General features: G+C 41.1%; 1 protein-coding gene across 1 annotated transcript in view; it reads right to left on the bottom strand.

The window, feature by feature from the left end:
* LOC137075091 (coiled-coil domain-containing protein 148-like) overlaps positions 1-20,108 on the bottom strand; it is a 120,280-nt gene that overhangs the window by 45,687 nt on the left and 54,485 nt on the right. The window contains exons 8-10 of the mRNA XM_067443291.1: positions 12,674-12,861; positions 11,167-11,305; positions 2,988-3,194 (exon numbers count right to left, since the gene is read on the bottom strand). Of these exons, the coding sequence (XP_067299392.1) occupies positions 2,988-3,194; positions 11,167-11,305; positions 12,674-12,861 (534 nt within the window). The remainder of the gene's footprint in view (positions 1-2,987; positions 3,195-11,166; positions 11,306-12,673; positions 12,862-20,108) is intronic.

Here is a 20,108-nt window from a genome sequence, read left to right as displayed (position 1 = left end):
TTCCCATGGGCCCACAGGAGGATCTGACGTGCCAGCTTGTACAAGGGGTGAGACCTCAGACTCCCCTGATGGTTTATATAGGCGACCACCGATGTGTTGTCTGATCTGATCAACACATGGTGGCCCCTGAGGTCGGGCAGGAAATGTTTCAACGCAAGAAACACAGCCAGCATCTCTAGCCAATTTATGTGCCATAGCCGCTGATGATCCTGCCATAGACCTTGGGACGAGTGACCACTCATGGTCGCCCCCCATCCCGTGAGAGAAGCATCTGTCGTTAGCGTGACGCAACGAACATGAGCCCCTAACACAGGTCCCTGGGACAGAAACCCAGGATCTTTCCACATGACCAAAGCACGAAGGCATCGCCGCGTGACTTTGATCGTGCGGAGTGGATTCCCCCTCGGGGAAAACCCCTCGGTTATGAGCCACCACTGCAACGGCCTCATATTCAGCAGGCCAAAAGGTATCATGTTGGACGCAGCTGCCATGAGGCCTAACAGTTTCTGGAACTGCTTTACAGTGACAGGCCGGTCTAGCTTCAGTTCTTTCACTGCTACTAGGATCGATGCTATGCGTGTCGGCGATAATTGCGCCCGCATAATTACCGAATCCCATCTCACACCTAGAAAAGTGGTCCTCTGAGCCGGAGAAAGCACACTTTTCTTTGCGTTTAATCTCAACCCCAACCTCGACATGTGCGCGAGAACAGCATCTCGATGCTGAACCGCCATCTGCTCTGACTGAGCCAAGATCAACCAATCGTCGATGTAATTAGTAATTAGATGTATGCCTGAGCGTGCGGGGCTCCCTAACAGGCCACACACAATGAGTGTGTATCCCCACCTGTGATGTAACGAGGGCAGGGATGAACACACTTTGTAAAATGCTCAGTACTATGAGTACTATAATCAGTACTATGATACGGTCGAAATCCTGACTGGAAATCCTCACCAATTCTTTCTAAAAAGGAGCATAATTGTGAGGATATGCCTGGCACCAGACGCTTCATCAAGTCCGGCATTGAGGGTAATGGAGGACTCAAAAGGATTTGCTCTGGAGAATATAAGTGCCACAGTTCAGGGTACAGCAAGGCAACAAGAGCCCGGGCCTCTCGATTCTTCTACTCGTCTGAGGTGAGAACACTGGAGGAAACTGGCTTTACACAAAGGCTATAGAATCTAGCCAACGTATTGTGTCGCCCAGCCCACAGCTTTACAATTATCTGTCAGTAAAGTGCCACGTGCCAGCACCCAGTAGGATTCAACACTCCTGATAAGCCACTCTCCTGCAGTTTGGGTTTAAGCCTGACAAAAACTCACTTGACTATAGACTTAGTAATCCTGACGACATTTATTAGCTTGTTTAGGCATGTTTGATTAAGAGTTGAGCTAAACTCTGCAGGACAGCAACTGTCCGAAGCTAGGACCGAACTTTCTCATACCCCTGGCATTTTCTAACTTTGGAAATAATTACTGTTAATGGGGAGAGGGGGAGAGAGAGGGGGGTCTAGTGAAGTGTAGAAGTGTGAAGGTTTGAAGTGTTGCACACTGGAGTTGTTATAATTTCACATTCTAAATGTATTGTTTGTGTAGCGACTCAGGCGAATCAAACACACAATCGCCAGTTACATTTAACAAATATGTTGAATGCTTTGTGCTTAGTAACAGACCTTCCCCCAACACAACAGAGAAAGATTCTCCGTTACCCTGGAAACCATCTGATAAGAAGTTTTACGGCCCAAAAGAATTTGGCCACATGAGTCTCTCATACACAGAGAGTTAAACCTTGTAAAACACACGCTTTTGCCTCAAATTATAGACAAACCATCTATAAATGAACATGCACCCCAGGACATTATATGTAAACACATAACTGTCTTGTAAAATGTTTATTCTGTATGGTATTTTGCATCTTTTTGTCTTTGTCTTAACAACTTACTAGTTCAGGTAACCTCATATATGTCATTTCTCCTATCAAATTAATGCTCACTTCACGATTTACACTTCCATGTATATGCATGCTCCTTGATTCATGCCTACTCAATCATGGTGTAGAAACAATGTAAGTTCATTTTAAATGCTTGTATTTCTGTGTAAGAATGTATCTCTGCTTTAATATCTCCCAGCCATAAGGTGTTTGATATCTAAATATTCCTATTTCTCTGACTTACTCAACGATGCACAAAATGGGATGATGAAATGTATCATTAATATGTTTAGCAAACTTGGGAGTAAAACCATACAAAATCAACACCCCTTTACGACACCTCATAAACATGCAAAGCAGGTCGTAAACCAAGACAAAGAGAACTTTTCCCGCTCAGAATTCACCCTCTGGATTGGGTAAACTAACCCAGAAGGGGGCGTGGATTAATTGTCTTAAAAGACCAGGGGAGACAACTCCTCACCTCTTCTCCTCTCTCCCTGGCTGAACCAACACGCCACCGTGGCTGGCCATTGAGCCAGGCCACCAATGCAGGCCCTCCAAGCAGGCCCCAACACTCTTCCGAAATCTTCCTCTACACTCCGCTTTTCCACAATCCTCTTCTCCTCGCTTCCCTAATGCCTCATCAACTTACTAGCCCCAAGGGCATTCTTCAGAAGGAGAACACGGAGCATTGCTAGAGCAACCAGAATATTGAACTTGTCCTGATCAGTAAAGTTAATGTTTCTTATGCGCTCGTAAAGCAGTAATCCCTTATTGAGAATTGATTTGAAAAGTCTATAACTAATTTGCAGGACAAACTTAGTAGGATAATTTCAAGCAATTCCGTAAAGGGTTACTTGTATTTAATTAAACAATTTTCCCTATCGGAAAATTTTAATACGTAATGAACGACTAGCAAATTATATTCATAAATTCTTGAATATTGAATATTAAATCCCTTTTGAGTTAATTATTCCCCGAGATATTGAACTCATAGGCATTGTCGTTACATTTGTAATGTATTAGTCAGTGTAACAGGAGATGGCAAACGTAAAAACCTTTTCTCTGAGCTTGAGACAGATGTTCTGCTGGTGTGAACGCTGGTTTTGGAGTTCCTGCTGCTGTATGCGAGAAATCCTGCATTCATCCAACATGCTCAGTGCCCTCAGTAGTAGTTCTGAGTGATCCCGCTGCCAGCCCTGCAGTATTAGACTCTTCTGCGTCATGCTGAAATGATACCAATCACTCCAACGCTCATGTGCATTCTGCAATATAACAAAAAGCCACAGATGCAATGACTGTTGCACAAGCAAATCCAGGAAACACCACAACATAAGTATTCAGACACTAACTTTTTTGAAAAAAAGTTTTGCAGCAATTGCGACTTATAAGGCCTATTATTGATTTTAATGCGAAAAGCTATATACACCTGAACTCTTCCTTTATTCATAAACAAGTCAATATAACTTGATGTTCAGTTCTATAATTGTTTTGTTGTGTTCAGACATTCATGCTCCAAGTGTTTGTTTCTTTGTTGCCTTTTTTATCATGCGCTGCATGCATATATTTCACTACCACATGGACACACTGTCATGGGTATGTGCAGGCAGGAAGACAAATACAGATGAATCAGGTTTCAAACATTCATCATAAATCAAAACTCAAGGAAGGCAGGCAGGCAGCCATACAACAACACAAATTAAAGGACAACTCCGGTGAGAACTGAACCTATGGGTAATTAACAGATGGTTACCAAATAGATCGTTCTGTGGGATGAGTTTTCATGAAAATCAAATGTAAGAGTTTTATCTCTAAAAGCAGATTATCTTTTAACGCTTGTCTATGGGGCACAGGGTAGTAAAATTAAATTGCTAGTTAATACCACTAACAAGGCTAAAAATAGCCTCACACTAACACAATAGCATAATTGGGGCCCCTACATGCAAACCAAAGGATTGAGAACTTTGTAAGTGTACAAACAGTTTAATAAGAAGATACTTTATAGAGACAGAACATTACGCGTTCACAGACAGGAAAACGCATCTCCAGAAAAGGCCGGAAAAAAGTCTCGACGAGTCTAGCCACGAACGCTCCCATAGGAAAAACTATTTGCTCACTGATTGCTTTTTCTAAGCTTAGGAGACATAGTTATGATTCTCCTATGTTTCTTGATTAAGTGCCAGCTGTTTATAAGTTTTTTCTCCCAAAATTCCTTAGGAGAAATAAATATAGACACAAATGAGAGATGTCTATGACAGCCAAAACTGAGATTGTGGTGAGTGAAGCTTGGAAAATCTCTTTATTGTCTAAATTAGGTGTCAGCTTTGGAAGACAAAGAGTGAAATAAGAGTAGACACAACTGAGACATGAGAAATATCTGAGAAAAATCAGTGCAAAATGAGAAACAGGAAACATGGGCGTTCTCTTTATTGTCTTGCTGTTTTGTTTTTTTATGACATTGGGGTTTTTCACTTTTAATGGACAAGACCATACGATAAGCAACTGGAAACAATGGGAGAGGCGAGAAGAGAATAGGAGCAGGAAAGTATACCTTTAGCTGGGACTTGAACCCTTGCTGTCTGAGGTGCTGCTCTGCCTCAATATTGATGTGCTGTCCACAAGGCTATGGCTCTGACAGAGCTTTCCATAAGCTCGGGATACTAAGGGCTTATTATCTCTTATATGTCTCATTTAGGTATCAGTTCTGCCTTCTGGTGTCAGTTGCATAAACATTGTCAAAGAAGTTCCTAAGATCCTATGCAACTATGCTAAGTAGTAGTTCATCAAAGGGCAATCAATTTTACTTTTCCAATTAAAATTAAATTACCTTTTTATGTAACTGACTTAAATAAGTTATTACCAGGCTTGGGGGAAAAAATATTCTTGACTACCTATTAAGATTAGTCTAAGAAGTTTTTCAACACCAGATGTCTTAAATTTTATTTTAGGATAAACTTACATTTTAAATTTTTACTAATATTGTAAATACTGAAACTATCATTCAAAAAGCATTATATGTTTCATAATATCAAGAGTTATTCATTAAAATTGATCTTCAGTGCCCAGAAATAAATATGCAGTGCTTATTCCAAACAATGATCAGACAAGTGTATGGTGTTTAGTCTAGATACATTATTTCTTTATAAAAAATGTAATACTATAGTGCCAGTGCTTCATGGTTGCTGCTTATCCTTTTTGTTCTTCGTTTAAAATTACAAAGTTTATCTTGTACAACCAATTTTGCATGCACGTAAACATAGGTTGTTTTGTTCTTCGCATGTATTGTGCTTGATTGAAATGGCATGGATGAATCACATATAAGCTACCCAAAGGGGGGAAAAAAACCTTTACCAATTCAAATGTTTCTGCAAGACATAAATGAGGATACATTAACATTGAATGGAGACTTTTGCTTAAGTATCCTGTTTCTCACACTTGTCTCCTGAGACAAAAACATTCTCATATTTGTCTCCTTTAAAGATTTAGAAGAGATCTCAACAACATCACACACTGTGCTCAGACTTTTCTCCTTAGCGAGAAACACTGGAGCTCTCACACCTGTCTTCTCCGAAGATTCATAAGAGAGCTCAACATCATCACATACTGTACTTGGATGTTTGTCTCCTCAGTAAGACTCTGAAGCTCCCACATTTGTCTCCTCTAATGTTTAGAAAAGATCTCAACAACACACTGTGCTCAGACTTTTCTCATAAACTAAAGTAGTAAATCAGGTTAATTGTTGATACAATAAGAAAGCTGTACAGTTTGTGTGCATAGTTTGACAAATGTGAGAGTGCCAGAGTCTTTAACTAAGGAGAATATTCTGAGCACAATGTGTGATGTTATTGAGATCTTTTATGAAACTTTAGAGGTGACAAAAGTGAGAGTTCCAGAGTATCTAGCTGAGGAGAAAAGTCTGAGCACAGCGTGTGATACTGTTGAGATCTCTTCTGAAGCTTTAAAGGAGACAAATATGAGCAATCCAGTCTCTCTTGCCAAGGAGACAAATCTGAGCACAGTGTGTGATACTGTTGAGATCTCTTCTGAAGCTTTAAAGGAGACAAATATGAGCAATCCAGTCTCTCTTGCCAAGGAGACAAATCTGAGCACAGTGTGTGATGTTGTTGAGATCTCTTCTGAAACTTTAAAGGAGACAAATATGAGCAATCCAGTCTCTCTAGCCAAGGAGACAAATCCGAGCACAGTATGTGATGTTGTTAAGATCTCTTTTAAAACTTTAGAAGAGAAAAATATGAGCCATCCAGTCTCTCTAGCCAAGGAGAAAAATCTGAGCACAGTGAGTGATGTTACTGAGATCTCTTATGAAGCTTTAGATGAGATAAATGTGAGATTGTGAGTGTCTCTGGTTAAGGAGAATAATCTGAGCTCAGTGAGTGATGTAGCTGAGATATCTTATGAAGCTTTAGAGGAGATCAATGTGAGAGTGTGAGTGTCTCTGGTTAAGGAATGTAATCTGAGCTCAGTGAGTGATGTTACTGAGATCTCTTATGAAGCTTTAGAGGAGATAAATGTGAGAGTGTGAGTGTCTCTGGTTAAGGAGAATAATCTGAGCTCAGTGAGTGATGTAGCTGAGATCTCTTATGGAGCTTTAGAGGAGATCAATGTGAGTGTCTCTGGTTAAGGAGAATAATCTGAGCTCAGTGAGTGATGTTACCGAGATCTCCTATGAAGCTGTAGATGAGATAAATGTGAGAATGTGAGCGTCTCTGGTTAAGGAAAATAATCTGAGCACAGTGAGTGATGTAGCTGAGATCTCTTATGAAGTTTTAGAGGAGATAAACGTGAGAGTGTGAGTGTCTCTGGTTAAGGAGAATAATCTGAGCACAGTGAGTGATGTAGCTGAGATCTCTTATGAAGCTTTAGAGGAGATAAACGTGAGAGTGTGAGTGTCTCTGGTTAAGGAGAATAATCTGAGCTCAGTGAGTGATGTTACTGAGATCTCTTATTAAGCTTTATAGGAGATAAACGAGAGAATGTGGGTATCTCTGGTTAAGGAGAATAATCTGAGCACAGTGAGTGATGTTACTAAGATCTTTTGTAAAGCTTTAGAGGAGATAAACGTGAGAGTGTGAGTGTCTCTGGTTAAGGAGAATAATCTGAGCACAGTGTGAAATGTTACCGAGACCTCTTATGAAACTTTAGCAAATGTAAATGTAAGAGAATGTCATTTTTTGTCTCAGGAGAAACATGTGAGAAGTAGGAGACTTAAGCCCCGTTTCCACCACAGGAACTTTACCCAGGAACTAGGAACTTTGGGTGGTACTTCGTGTGTTTAGACCGCAGGAACCAGGGTAAAATTGAAGTTCCGGGTAAATATTTCCCCCTCCAAACGGCCCTGCTCGCGAGGTAGTACTTTTTCAAAGTTCAGGAACTTTCGAGGGCGGGACTTGGGCGCTGAACATGCTGATTGGTTGAGCTCACGCAGTTCAACCGGCATTTTTAAAAGTCTTTTGCGAGGTTCGTTCTGCGTTCAGTAAATATCAGTCTTTGCTCTCTGTCTGGTGGCGCGCGGTCGTCTCAGCCATCTCACGTTCAATGTCCGTAATAGCTGATAATAATATACATTGTCATTTTAAATCTAGCTTTACAAGCTTTCTGAATATGCTGCAGCTGCATGCTGCTGAATCTGCATATTAGTGCTCTTTTCTGTCGTTGTTAATTACCTCTCTAGTAAACCTATACATAACCAGCAAAAGCAGCAAAGCTTGAATCTCTTCCATACTCGTTATTAATTTTTTTTCACCATGTAAACGACCTGACCGATTACTTTTAAGTGTGTGTCCTTACATGACGTGACGGCGCGCGCCGCGCTCATGTTGACAAGAGAGGAAAGTACATTTTTCTGAGGGGTAAACTTTTTATTTCGTAAGTTATGAAGATAATGTTGGAGTAATGACACAGCGTATATTGCCCCAGGCAGTTTTTACTTTAACTGCGCCTGACAGAAGATTTTTTTTTCTGAGATGATTATTACACTTTACAACAAATAGCTATAAAATACTGTATTAGTCCTGGTGGCCGTTAAGAGTTGCTATGGCTACAGTAAACACACTCCAGCTGCTGGAGAAAACAGCGTTGACATTTTTGGTGCGGCAGACAAACTGCATGTGACAAAATGATTGCGATTGAAAGTCATCACATGTAAACACCAGATCGGTTTTTATAACGTCTCATGTAAACAGTTCACTAAATCTTTCAATCGGTACACACACAAATGATTACTGTCCTTCACTGATTTGGAGGAGCAGTCGCGCGCAGTCCTACATCACCGGACTAATTTGCCTAATCTTCTCGGAACTTTATCGCGGTCGAAACGCAGACAGCTGCAGGTCTGGGGGGGAGAAAAGTTCCTGTAAAAAAGTTCCTGGTACAAATTGTTCCGGGTAATTTTGGTGGAAACGGGGCTTTAGCCTTATGTCTCAATTTGATGTTCACTTGATCTCATTTCTGTCTAGGAGAAAGAAGTGAGTTGGGAGGGAGATCTCATGTTTGATTTTCCTTTCCTCTGGGCTGTGCTAAGTGAGCTGGTCGATAGGAATTAAGTTTGTGAAATCGAACTGAAATTTTTATTTGTATTTATTTTCTCTGTCATGTTCAGTGCTTTCTTCTGGAAACAACGGACCATATGAGATTCCAAGTCATAGTTTATTACTTAGCCCAGTGTTCGTGGCTCGACTCGTCGAGACTGTTTTCCAAGATGGCGCCTGTTACTGATGGTCAGTAACCATCTGTTAATTACCCCTAGGTTCATTTCTCACCAGAGATGTCCTTGAACATAACAGTGACCAGACAAAAAGGGATTGAACAAGAGGAATTTAAATAGCAAACTGAAACAAGATAATAGACAGAGCTGAACAGAACTAACAAGGGTAACCTAGGAAACAGACAAGTGACGGTAAACTAAGACAAAGGAACATGTGAAAGGATGAAAACAACTGAAAGATCAACGGAAATAGGTCCTGACTCTCCGTGGTCATTAAAAATAACCCCGGTGTCCTGGCCAAATTCCATGTATTGTCTCTTACCAATCATGGCCTCCTAATAATCCCCATCCACTGAATTGCCTCTATCACCCTCTCTCCTCTCACCTTCTTAACGTTATATGACAAGATAACATATGTTATGTATGATGCTATTACAAATCACATTTTCAAGTAAAGCAGTCATTTTCTTTCAAACTACGAAAATTGTGCACCTGCAATAATTTAGCATATTTAAAAGCACTTGTTAAAGTTGGCCGTAGTCCTTATATTCACTGGAATTACATGCTTCTTGCAAAGTTTTTAAATGACATCTATTTTGTGTTGGGTAAGCAATTGATTATGAAGTAACATGATAACTTAGCAGGACCCCCCGTCGGACGAGTAGACCCACCAGGCCTCTTCGGTTACAAGAGGTGAATCAACATGAAGAACATCCACAAGAGAATACACAGAGAATAAAGACATTAACCAAGCAAAAACTGAACAAGCACCAGAGAAAACAAGGGAATAATAGGAGCCAGGTGACAATAAACGATGTTAATTAACAAAGATTCGGGAGGAGGGCTTTCAGATAATTGACACAGGTGGATAGCACTCAGCTAATCAACGAGAGGTGCATATATATACACAGCAGTCTTACCTCCATTCTGTTGACAGTTTATCAGCATCCCTCCTCCACCCCTTCTCCACATTTTGCTCTTTTAGTTCTAACCACTTACACGAAGGGGGGGTACTCTGGGTTCGGGCCAAGTTCGAGCTCGAATCCCTCCCCCTGGACAGCACGCCAAATACGCATTTATATTACTCTATATAATTATATGTAAGTGTGAACTCGTGAATCAGTAGTTAATGAAGCTAAAAGGGAGGAATTAAGGTCACAAAGAATGCTAAACCAAAAGGATATATATACCTGATTACAAAAAAGTTGGGACACTGTACAAATTGAATGCAAACAGAATGCAATGATGTGGAAGTTTCAAACTTCAATATTTTATTCAGAATACAACATATCAAATGTTTAAACAGAGAAAATGTATAAGTTTAAGGGCAAAAATAAGTTGATTTTCAATTTCATGGCAACAACACATCTAAAAAAAAAATGGAACAAGACCATGTTTACCATGACCACTGTGTGGCATCCCCTCTTCTTTTTATAACAGTCTGCAAATGTCTGGGGACTAAGGAGACAAGTTTCTCTAGTTTAGGAATAGGAATGTTGTCCCATTCTTGTCTAAAACAGGCTTATAGTTGCTCAACTGTCTTATGATGCGCCAAATGTTTTCTATGGGTGAAAGATCTGGACTGCAGGCTGGCCATCTGCAGTAGTCAGAAGTACCCGGATGCTTCTTCTACGCACCCAGGGTGTTGTAATTGATGCAGTTTGTGGTCTGGCATTGTCATATTGGAAAATGCAAGGTCTTCCCTGAAAGAGATGATGTCTGGGTGGAAGCATATTTTGCTCTAGAACTTATACCTTTCAGCATTACTGGTGCTTTTTCAGATGTGTAAGCTGCCCATGCCACGCACACTCATACAACCCCATACCATCAGAGATGCAGGCTTCTGAACTGAGCACTGATAATAAGTTCTGCCAGAAAGACTGGGGAGAATAAATACTGTGACAATAATCCATTTATTAACAATCCAGCAAGCAATAAAGTACTTTGGCATAGGCCCCGTCCGTAGCTCGCAATCAGAGGGTATGGACTCTGCATATCCTGCCTGAAGACGAAGGCAGAGATTTCCATTACAGTAGCATTCCTGTATGTGATGCAGTGCTGTCTAAGGGCCCGAAGATCACAGGCATCCAGTATGGTTTTCCGGCCTTGCACAGAGATTGTTCCAAATTCTCTGAATCTTTGGATGATATTATGCACTGTAGATGAGGATAACTTCAAACTCTTGCAATTTTCCTCTGAGAAACTCCTTTCTGATATTGCTCTACTATTTTACACCGCAGCATTTGGGAAATAAGTGATCCTTTGTACCAACTTTTTTGGAATGTGAAGCTCTCATGCATTCCTTTTTTATTCACAATTTGAACAGTGTCCCAAACTTTTTACACATGCACAAAAACAATAAAAATATGTTCTCATGTGTACTTCTGTATTATGTGCTGTACTATTTCCTTGTATTGTACTAATGTTGTATTGTAAAGCATCCTTGAGTTTGTAGAAATGCACTATATGAAATAAACATTATGATTATGATTATTATTATTATGAGTACTAACCAGTTCCTGTTGGGTGATATGTGGCAGCAGTCTTTGCAGCATGTCAATGTAAAGTGAGCGCTGGTTCTGCTGACTTGGGGAATACTGACTCATTATGTGCTGGAAACACTCATGATCTGCTGCATTCCAGCCACAATTCCTGAGACACAAAGTCACACAGTAAACAAATGACCCTTCTCAGATTATACTTTCAACAATATATATATATTCAACAATGTGACTTTAACAGTTACTTGATGTCGAGAATAAATATTTTCAAAATTGTCTTGTGTTTGCAACTTAGAATGCAACTTAATATTTTTTTTTTTTTTTTTACTTTTCCTCACAATTACCAATTAAATTTCTTACTCTGGTGTTTTATATCATAATGACTGGTGTGCTATATACCAAGTCTACTAAGAGTTTTGTAAGTATCAGGCATTAATTTAATTAGTTGTCATCTCCCACCACCATAGCTAGTCTAATGCTGTGATTGGTCATTTGATACATGAGAATGGCATTCGGTACATTTGATATCAAACTTGGTGTGACAAGTTCTTAATGTGGCATAATTATACATACACAACCACAAATAGGACTTGAGATATGTGACAGAGAAGATTATCAATGATAAACAATTTAAATGTCAGTCTGTTGACTTGAAATATAATGTACAAAATGTATGTACAACTGTCGACTTTCACTGTATGGAAAAGAGCAGCATGAGCATTCTTCACAATTTATCTTGTTGTGCTCCATGGAAAGGAGTCAAAAGGTTTGGATCCTGGTCTGCTGTATCTGACCTCGCCTACCATGTAACTTTCATATTTCTATGCACAGCTAGTCAGAATGTGGGACTTGATGACATAGAATTGTTTTGTTTTTTGTTACTCTCAATAAAGTTTCTCACCTGGTACAGGCTAAGTGTAACATTTCCTCTAGTTTTGCCTGAAATAATTTAGGCCCTTAGTAATGTTTTACTACATTGAGGTACATGCTCAATGAGTAGAGCATGGCGCTAGCAACGCCAAGGTCATGGGTTCGATTCCCAGGGAAAGCAAGAATTGACAAAAATGTAAAATGTGTACCTTGAATGCAATGTAAGTCGCTTTGGATAAAAGCGTCTGCCAAATGGAAATGTAAATGTAATGTATTGACAATTGGTGTTTCTAAGATTATACTTGTTTAAGGCCTGTTCATGTGCATTGCGACAACCCTATCAGCACTAAAATAAATCTGCAGTGGTCAGGTGGTACAGCAGTAAAGTTGTACAAGTCACAGGTCTCAGAAAATGATGAGTTTACAAGTTATAATTTTGAGTACTACAAGGATGTTAACACTTTTGATCTATTTATTTATATGTCATTACTGTAATAAAGATATCCCGTGAACACACCTCATGGATAGCTCCTAATGGGGTATTGTATAAATAAATAAAAATCATATTGTACATATATTTTAACAAATTATGTCCATACATATATAGCTTGTAACAGATTATAAAAGAGATGATAATTAAGAGTGTTACCTGTCCAGGCCTTGCAGTCTGCCCTCCGCTATTGCTAGTCTGAGTTTATATTTCTCAGTGAGAGAGTGGAAGCTGTGAATAAGATCTGCTCTGAGGTCAGGGTACAGGCAGTCTGCAGTAAAGATCTCCTCAGGAACCTTCTCCAAATATGCTACATGGTTTCCCACTGCTGCAGCGAGTAGGTGTTCCTGTAGGACAAACTGTTTTATCTTCCAACATGGCTATTGTGATATTTAGGACCTGCCTCTGCCGGACATGATGCAGGTCTGACAAGCACCTCATTTTCTCACTACTCTTTAAGTTCATTTAAAACATTATTTAACTAATAAAAAAAAATGCTCTTCTGATTTCTATTTGTTCAAAAGCAAAAGAGAACTCCATGACAAACGTCTTTCTGTGCACATGAGTCGAGTGTGTGTCACATACAGATGAAAACAACTCAATAAGATGTGATGAAGTAGAGATGAAAACATCACAATAAGATGTGATGCGCTGGTGGAAACAACAAGACCATAATAGCTTACGCGACTTTCAAGACATGGCTCGCACAGGGTGAAAGAGTTCATTTCTTCAGCTTAGCTGCTAGAGTTATGACCTTTTGACAGCTGGTTCCTTCATTCGTTTTCTATCTATCTGATTGCGAAATAACCAGAAGTAGGCCTAAATGCCTACCGTATCTTCCGAGACATAGCCTATTTAAATCTGATCACTAAACAAACCAATTCAGAAGGTGGTATCCCAGATAGCATGGTGACATTGATTCAATGTTGAAATTCCATCAGAATCATCATTTTGGTTGAGGTTGAAATTTCAATGCTAAGTAATATTGAATCAATGTTGAAAATTCAATGCTAACACCATACTGGACCAATGTTGAAAATTCACTGCTAAATAATATTGGATCAATGTTGATAATTTCATGCTTTTCAGTGTTGAAAAGACAAACATTGAATCAATGCTGATGTTTGGTCAGCTTAATTCTTACGGTCAATCTATCTGTCATATTATTCAACATGTTAAGGCAAGTCCAAATCAATTGGGTACATTTGTGTGAATGTGAGCACATTTATTATCCTCAAAGGATACGATGAGTACACCAATGAGTGTGTGGATTCACAAAGAATACATAAATGTAAATTTTGTAATTGTAAGCCTTTCTTTACATTTTTCTGGAAGAGTTAAAATTGTATGCGTGTTTGATTTCTGACTCTTCCAATAAGAAAGCTGTAAAAACTATGAATCTTTTTAAAAGGTATACTATTTTTCTGCTTACTGGCATGCAATGTTGTCATTCTGTGTTTCATGTTATTATAAATAAAAAATAAAAAAAGAACTTCTACCATAAATTTAGTCTATCAGTTTTAAATAAATAAAAATGTAGCCTATTATTATTATTATTATTATTATTATTTAAATCATGTAGAATGTACATGTATTTCATTATTTATCTAAAGAATACAGAGTTAATAAAGAATTTAGAGTGTCCTATCGAATGCGCCATAATCCAATCCAGCAGGTGGCGGTAATGCACCTTCAAGACATCCACCAATCAACCAAAGCAATCGCAGCTGAACAGACTTCAATCGCGAAAAAGAGACACAGGACAACGACCATGTTTTTTAGAGGTAAGTGGCCTACAAAAATATAATTATAAAATTCATCTTAATTTTAATTTAGTGTTTTTATCCATCTTTGTTTTACAACTTGTGTGCTTCTCCTGAGCGAGTTAGAGTGAACTGCAATGTTTTGGATGTGGATTTTGAGACCATATAGGATCGACGCACAAGTCAATGAATGCGCGGCACGGATCCACAAACGTATCTTACTCGTTGCACAAACAGATGAATCATTTTGAATCATCCTATATTCGTCCAGTGTATAAACGAGGGGCGATCGGAAGGTTAGATGAATTTCTGGCTTGTCAGTAATTGTGTTCGCCACTGGTGAGAGTATCTCACAGCTGAAGCAGAACTAGAACTGACTGACCTGTTAGCATGGTGAGGGGAAATACAATCAGCTCGTAGCTCTGCCTCAGCTGCGAGATATCATCACGAGAGCAGATCACATTTACATCATTACAGTTTAATCTTTAATGCAGCAAGAAAAAAGAAAAGAGTGAGATCTTTAAGTTCTGTAGGAAGCTATATCAAACTACAGAAATTTTAGTAAACAGTTGTGCCTCCAGTTCGTGTTGTAAATGGAAAAAAAAATCTCTTCCAAACCACCATGTAGCCTATACAGCTCCTCTTTTATTTTCTTAATTTAGCTATTTGGTCATTCATTTACTTGTTTCATTTTCACACTTTATTTATTTACTATTAAATACAATAATATTATTAGATAAAACACTGGATATAGTCAGTTTGCTTTTTCATTCATTGTGTGTCTGCAGGTCCTTTAAAGTCTATACTAAAATGCATTAAATAGTCCTGAATTTAATGTTACCGTTTTAACTGGGATATCAAGATTTTGATAAAATTTCAAGTTTCACTTCATTTTGTAGTAGGCTATATTTGTAATGTATAATTAATCACATTTCCAAATATTTACTAACTTCTTGTTGTTTTAGATACCGTAAATGCTGATAAAAAGGAGGCATCAGAGTTTATCTTTGCTGGGACGGTGCAGAACTGGCTCCATTACAACCTGAAAGGCTTCGGGACATTGCTGATGGTGGAACCCCCTGAGTTTGGAGTATTTCATTCTTTCTTCTACCTTCTTTCTTTCAGTAGTACTGTGTCATTTCTGTATTTATTGGCAAGTTTACATTTGTATTTACTTCCATTTTGCAGATGCACGTTGTCATGTTTTTCCAGGCTCTTCTCATTTGTGTCATAAATTCAGATGTAATTGTTTTCAGTCAATGTGAGATTTCCTGTTGTAACTGTGGGGGCATAAATAAATACATTTGCATGTAAACTGAAGGATGCTGTTAACTTTAAGTGACTTTTTGATGCAAAATCATATCGACTGCAGCCACACATGGTCTCTGATCAATATGAATAAAATAAAGAGACAAATTAACTGGCATAGAATCCTGCTGTACATAAAGCAAGATTGATCTATTTTTCATTGTTGAAATAACATTATTTCAGGGTGCAAACCTGATGAAAAATCAATGTTATATTTCAATATTGATTCAATGATATTTTGATTGATGCATTAACATTGATTCAACATTGATTCACTTAAATAAGTGGTTTAATTTTAGTTGGAAAACTATTGATTTTAAGCCCATCTTGATCTATTTTTCATCGTTGAAATAACATTATTTCAGGGTGCAAACCTGATGAAAAATTGATTCATTGATATTTTAGTTGATGCATTAACATTGATTCAACGCTGATTCACTGTTTGTCTGCTATCTGGGATGAAAGCATTTCAGACGAAACCAGACAAAATGTACATGTATCTGGTTGTTTAAACCACATGTGTCAATTTTACTCCTGGCAAACGTTTAAAAAATAAACGTGTGAGAGCGTGTTGTGGACTATATGTTGTAGTCAGATAGAGATGATGGTGCTACTGCAACACACATTGCTGCAAATAAGTAAGGCAAGCCAACGCAAATGAAACTCAAAATAAGTCTTAGATGCTCAAAAACGTCTCTGTTACATATGGTAACCCTCGTTTCCTGAAGGAGGGAACTGAGACGTATGTCAGAACTAGACCAACGAATGGGGATCACTTCTGGAGACCTTATCAGCTTCGAGATTTAGAAAATGGGCCAATGGACATTAGCGTGCGTGCTTTGCATAGTGCACCCCGCCCCGCTGCGCAGGTATAAAGCGGAGGCGCTCACCACGCACCATTGTTTTTCACTGAGGAGCCGAACCACGGCTCGAGCTGCAGTGATGGTACAGCAATTGTGGCGATGGGACGTATGTCTCCGTTCCCTCTTTCAGGGAATGAGGGTTACCATACGTAACCGAGACGTTCTCTTTCAGTCGGTCACTTTCGACGTACGTCAGAACTAGACCGACGAATGGGGATCCCTATGGAAAACGCTACAGTTACTACCACTTCCAGCGCCCTGCCGGAGTCCCTCGGACCCCGTCTCAGCGGGCGGTGAATTTCCTGCAGGGAGAGCCTACTGCTATCCCACAAGACCCAAACAGAGGACTATTGGATAACGCTGGGAAAGCGTGCCCCTGGGGGCCGCTGCGGAAGCCACACTCCCCCGAAGGAGATAATGTGTGGAAAACACGTATGGACTGGCCGTGGGCAGTACTACATACGGGAGTCCCAGGGGTGGCCCCGGCCCAGATGGGCGGGGGATAGTCACCACACTGAGACGGCAGAGCAGGCTCTGCCAAGGGAAAGACACGGGCTCGCCGTAGGGAGCCGTACCGTGGAGAATACCCATATGGGACCACAGAGAGGGGTCACTACATATGGAACCCAGCCTAACACAAGTTCCACACTGCATATGAGTGTTAGACCTGGCGTCTAACCGAGGGCTGCGGAGGACTCGACAGGGTTCGCCATACTGGGAAACTCGACTGGAGCATATAAGCGCACATATCCGTTCCAAGGGAAGGGAGTGGCACAACAAGCCGACACTAGAACGGGCACTTCGGTGCTACCAACTCAGAGGAGTGAGTACACGAGAAGATACCGGTTCTACACGTAGGCTATAAAATCTAGCGAACGTGTTGGGTGTCGCCCAGCCCGCAGCTCTACAAATATCTGTCAGCGAGGCGCCACGAGCCAGCGCCCAGGAAGAGGCTGCACCCCTGGTGAAGTGGGACCTAATCCCGAGCGGGCAGGGCACGTTTTGGGACTCATACGCCAAGACGATGGCATCCACTAACCAGTGGGCCATCCTCTGCTTGGAGACAGCCTTTCCCTTCTGCTGTCCTCCGTACCAGATGAAGAGCTGCTCTGAGGTCCTAAAGCTTTGCGTTCTGTCCACATATGTCCGAAGAGCTCGGACAGGACAGAGAAAAGCCAGGGCTGGGACTGCCTCCTCCGAAGGTAGCGCTTGCAGGCTCACCACCTGGTGGGAACCTTGGGCACATATCCGGGCCGGGGTCTCAGGACAACGTGAGAGTAGTCCAGCCCGAATTCCAGGCACGATTTATCGACGGAAAATGCCTGCAGGTCCCCTACCCTCTTGATAGAGGCCAATGCAACCAGGAGTACTGTCTTCAGAGACAGAATTTTTAACTCCACTGACTGCAAAGGCTCAAAGGGAGGTCTCTGAAGTGCACTAAGCAACAGAGAAAGGTCCCAAGAGGGTATAGAGGGGGGGCGAGGCGGATTTAATCTCCTCGCGCCCCTCAGGAACCTGACGATCAGGTCGTGCTTCCCCAAAGACTTACCTTCTACTAGTTCGTGATGTGCAGCGATAGCGGCCACATACACCTTGAGGGTGGAGGGAGACAACCTTCTCTCCAACCCATCTTGTAGGAAGGAAACCACGGCCCTGACCGAACATCTTCGGGGGTCTTCTCGACAAGAAGAGCACCAGTCGACGAACAGGTTCCGCTCCACCGGCGGGAGACCCTCATACCCTCTGGCCTGCCCGGCGTCAAGGGTAGTGAGGGGGGAGGAGCCACTAGGTCGCCCACGGGCACTAAACGTTGCTTTCCACGACCTAGTCAGCTCCTCATGCACCCCCGGGGAGAAAGGTACCAGAGAAACCAATCGTTCAACCTAGAAGGCTCGGGACGTGGTGGAGGGTTCCACTCAAGCCCGACCTTTTCGGCGGCCCGGAAAAGCATAGCCATCAACTCCGGGTCCAACTCGACCGTTGCCACTCTCCCAGAGGGAGGCAGTACAGTCAAATCTTCATCCCCAGAGGACTGAAACTCCCCCTCCGATGCAGCGATCAACGTCTGTTCGTCCGCGGGTGCCCCAAAAGACACCGTCGGCCGAGCATGTGGGGGGCCGACGGGGTCTCCCGAAAACCGGTTGCGGCGCTCGTGAGGGATTAGAGTCCCGCAGAGGCTCACTCGACGGGTTTGTCCTAACCGTAATCCTCAGGTCACCCCTGCCATTCATCAAAGTAGGTCTATTCTGCTGGGCAGGAATAGACCTAGATTGAGCTATGGGTAGGGGGACTCCCCCTCCCCGGAGGAAGGCAAGTCTCGACCGCAGCGCCGCGATAGTCATGTTCCCGCAGTGAGAACATGAACTATCCACAAACGCTGCCTCAGTGTGTTGTAAGCCCAGACACGAGATACAGCGCACCATCAGCGGGCGACAGGGAACGACCGCATCCAGAAACGCACAGATGGAAAGACATCCTGAAAAGGACGGCACGTCACCCATGTAGCTCTTTTTGTGAGGAAAAATTGCTCTTTTAGGTGTTGAAGCACCCAGGGATCGACCGCGGCAGAAATGACAGGATTGTGTGCAGCCTGTTTTCTGCTCTCACCAGAAAAGGGAACACGCCCACCGAACCAACTGTGTGTGTGTGGTGTGCGTGTGTGTGTGTGTGCAACTTTGCTCAGTTTGCTGTGAAAACAGCAGCTCTCTCAGCAGCTCTCTCAGCAGCGGTGAGATCGCGATCACGCTGTCTTGTGCCGTCTGGCCAACACAAGAGCGATTTCCCCCGGCACACGCTTTCTCTCTCTCTCTTGCTTGATAGCAGGCAGTCAGATGCTTCATCAATGCCGTTCGGCTCCGAAGTGAATGACAATGGTGCGTGGTGAGCGCCTCCGCTTTATACCCGCGCAGCGGGGCGGGGTGCGCTATGCAAAACACGCACGCCAATGTCCATTGGCCCGTTTTCTAAATATTGAAGCTGATAGGGTCTCCAGAAGTGATCCCATTTCGTTGGTCTAGTTCTGACGTACGTCGAACGTGACCGACTGAAAGGGACCTAAAAATTAATGAGACTAAATTATCTTGAAAGTGCTTAGGTTGCTCTTTCTCATATTCAAATTTCGTTTAATTTGAAATGAGCTACTGAATAAAATGCATCTTGAATCTTTTGCTTTTATTGATGTGAACTTCATTAAATGAGCATATACCACAGGAATTGAATATCGGATTTATATTAATTTTGCGGAGGTTAGGGTATAAGACAACCTGCATGTCCTTTTTTTTATTTTATTTTTTTTAGCTTGTTTCGTTTGTGAGTGCTATTGCGAGCAGAATCAGCCTCAGCTCGTCAAAAATGCCTTTTACTTTGTTGGTAATAGTTAAACTAACATTGTGATGCTTGAAGTGTTTTATATCTATGGATTTTATTATAGGCAAGACAAGTCAAGAGTTGATTTGAGAGGCTAAATTGATTAAATATGCGACTAACTCACTGCCGGCTGCTGGTCGCTTGCTCGTCACTTAAAAAAATAAAACTTTAATTTAACAAAATATATAATATATGTATATATATATATATATATATATATATATATATATATATATATATATAAATATATACATAAATATATACATATATATACATATAAATATATATAAATAT

Source organism: Pseudorasbora parva, chromosome 5 (genome assembly GCF_024679245.1).
Source record: "Pseudorasbora parva isolate DD20220531a chromosome 5, ASM2467924v1, whole genome shotgun sequence".
Lineage (NCBI taxonomy): Eukaryota > Metazoa > Chordata > Actinopteri > Cypriniformes > Gobionidae > Pseudorasbora > Pseudorasbora parva.
This window is presented reverse-complemented; position numbering and strand designations above follow the sequence as displayed.